This window comes from Lactuca serriola, chromosome 9, assembly GCF_051521515.1.
Source record: "Lactuca serriola cultivar US96UC23 chromosome 9, Lser_US96UC23_V15, whole genome shotgun sequence".
In the NCBI taxonomy this organism is placed as follows: Eukaryota; Viridiplantae; Streptophyta; class Magnoliopsida; order Asterales; family Asteraceae; genus Lactuca; species Lactuca serriola.
The window spans coordinates 74,283,402-74,285,639 of record NC_136416.1 but is presented as its reverse complement, the minus strand read 5'-3'; the positions used below and the strand labels follow the sequence as shown (position 1 = coordinate 74,285,639).

The 2,238-nt window shown below is 37.4% G+C and overlaps 1 protein-coding gene across 1 annotated transcript; it reads right to left on the bottom strand.

Annotated features, from left to right (window-relative positions):
• Positions 1 to 552: 552 nt before the first annotated feature.
• On the bottom strand, positions 553 to 1,782 carry LOC145076835 (3'-5' exonuclease-like). Its single transcript, XM_079022635.1, has 2 exons — positions 973 to 1,782; positions 553 to 825 (listed from the first exon to the last, which is right to left on the bottom strand). The coding sequence occupies exon 1, from the start codon at positions 1,646 to 1,648 to the stop codon at positions 977 to 979; it is 672 nt and encodes a 223-aa protein (XP_078878761.1). The 5' UTR covers positions 1,649 to 1,782; the 3' UTR covers positions 553 to 825; positions 973 to 976.
• Positions 1,783 to 2,238: the final 456 nt, after the last annotated feature.

The window sequence follows — 2,238 nt, the reverse complement described above, 5'->3', positions numbered from 1 at the left end:
TAAAGGAGAAATATATCATTTGTTGTTTTGTTAATAATTATTATGTCATATCATAATAGTAAAGCCAAGTCATCATTTAACCTGTAAGAGTCAGTTACCGATGGATAATATTTGAACAAAACATATAGTTTGTTGATGTTTTTTATATAAAAAGTTACTTAGATGGTGTTTTTTGAACATATCAAACTTGGATGGTGTTTTTTGAACAATTTTGAAACATAGTTACCCCTTTGAGTCATTTCCTCTTGTTTTTCTCCTTTACTTATTTTTTACCGGTAATTGCCGGTTACCACAAGGTCAAATTTGAACAAAGAATGCATTTCGTTCGTGTTTTTTGTACAAATATTTTACTTGGATGATATTTTTTGAACACACCAAACATGAATGGTATTTTTTAAACAATTTTAAAACATGGTTACTCATATAAGTCATTTTCCCATTTTATAACTACCAATAATTTCAATGATTTATTTGTTTAAAAAAAACCAAAAGGGTAAAAAACTCAACCATAGTGGCATAGGACATGAACACCCGATTCAGTAGCATCAGAAGTCCAATAAGTCTAATCTCTATTAACTTAAGATGTTAAAAAGACAACACTTTTGAATTTATCACCACAATGCAAAACTATAGATTCATGGAGAAGGCTCCATCTTACTTGAGGCACACTAAACTCTGAAAAACACGTGAAAATGCAAGAAAAGCAATGAGATTTGCTTCAAGGAAGATGATCAGAAGTCAAGAAAGATGCAAAACGCCAGAACTGAAGCAACTCTCTTAACTGCATAACATCCATCACTGTGTAACATCACTCCACATCGATCACTGTATAACAAATAGGTTTTGCAATTAATTTGCACTAAACTTAAACAATTTGAAGAACCAAATCCTGTACAGAATCGCTTTATATACCCAAATCCCTAAATTATCAAACAATCAAACATGAAATTTGAAGAACCCCAATCTAATTACCTTATTAGATCATTGATTGATAATTCGAATTAGTTCGATTCCCTAAAATCAAGATCCTCCCGATCTCATAACTCAAGAAAGCATCGATGCAAGCATATTGCACCTGCGCCGGATTCAGCCGCCGATTATCCCAATTACTCATCGTAATAGCCTTCCGCTTGCTCATCTCCTTCCGAAGAACCTTTCTCGTCAATTGTTTCAACCCTGCATTCTTAAGCTCCTTCACACCGTACTTCTTCGCAGCAATCAACCTTAAATCAACCGCCGTCGCAACTACAAGGAAGTAATCCTCCGTAAGCTTCTTCACGTCTTCATCGATTCCGACGCCGGTGAAAGTGTAGGAGGGATTTCTGAGGAAGTTACAGAGCGACCAAGGGAGAATTGGGGAGTGGAGGATTTGGAAAATCAGGCATCTGCGTCCCACGCACAGTTGGAGCGTCGCCACAGGGTTTTTGCAGTCGCGGCAGTAGTTAGGACGCCACTCGAGATCGAGGCCGACGATGAGGGAGCTGAGACTGTGGCTGTGGAGGCGTTCGATGTCGGAGATCCACGTGTCAACGTAAGAGGGTGTGCTTGTGACTATGGTTAAAATCGTTTCTGTGAAGAATTTGACGTCATATAGGCGGTGGGTGCCATCGTTGGGTCCATGATCCACGATGCTCATCGGCCTCGCCATGTCTATTCGTTCTGTGAGAGGGTTTAAAGCAAACAAAGTAGATGAGAGAAAGGTTATTCTTTGATTTCTTTCATACCGTACGGGATAAGAATAGATGGGTTACTTCAATTTCAAAAGTGTTTTGGGATTACTTGTTTGGTGGGTGTTTGAAAAATGATTTTTTGAATTACTTCTTGATTTATTGGTTTTTTTAAAAGCAATTAAATTAAAAAGGTGTTTGGCAAATAGTTATTTTATAGGGAAAAAAATAGCTTCTTCCAAAAAGCTATAAATTTTTGGTTTTCTCAAGGAGTCGATAAACACTTTCAGACGCAATCATAATTATGCCCTTAAAACAATTTAGGAGCTGTTTAGCAGGATCTGAATTATTAAGATCTGAACTTTTAATATGTTTGAATTTTTATCATGCTGTTTGGTTGGAACATCTAGGGATGGCAAAAAAGCCCGAACCCGATCATTTCGGGTCGGGTAACGGGTCATTATCGGGTTTTTTATCGGGTTCGGGGCAGGGAGTGGGTTATCCTCGCCCCGACCCGCCCCGCCCCGATTATATATATATATATATATATATATATATATATATATATATA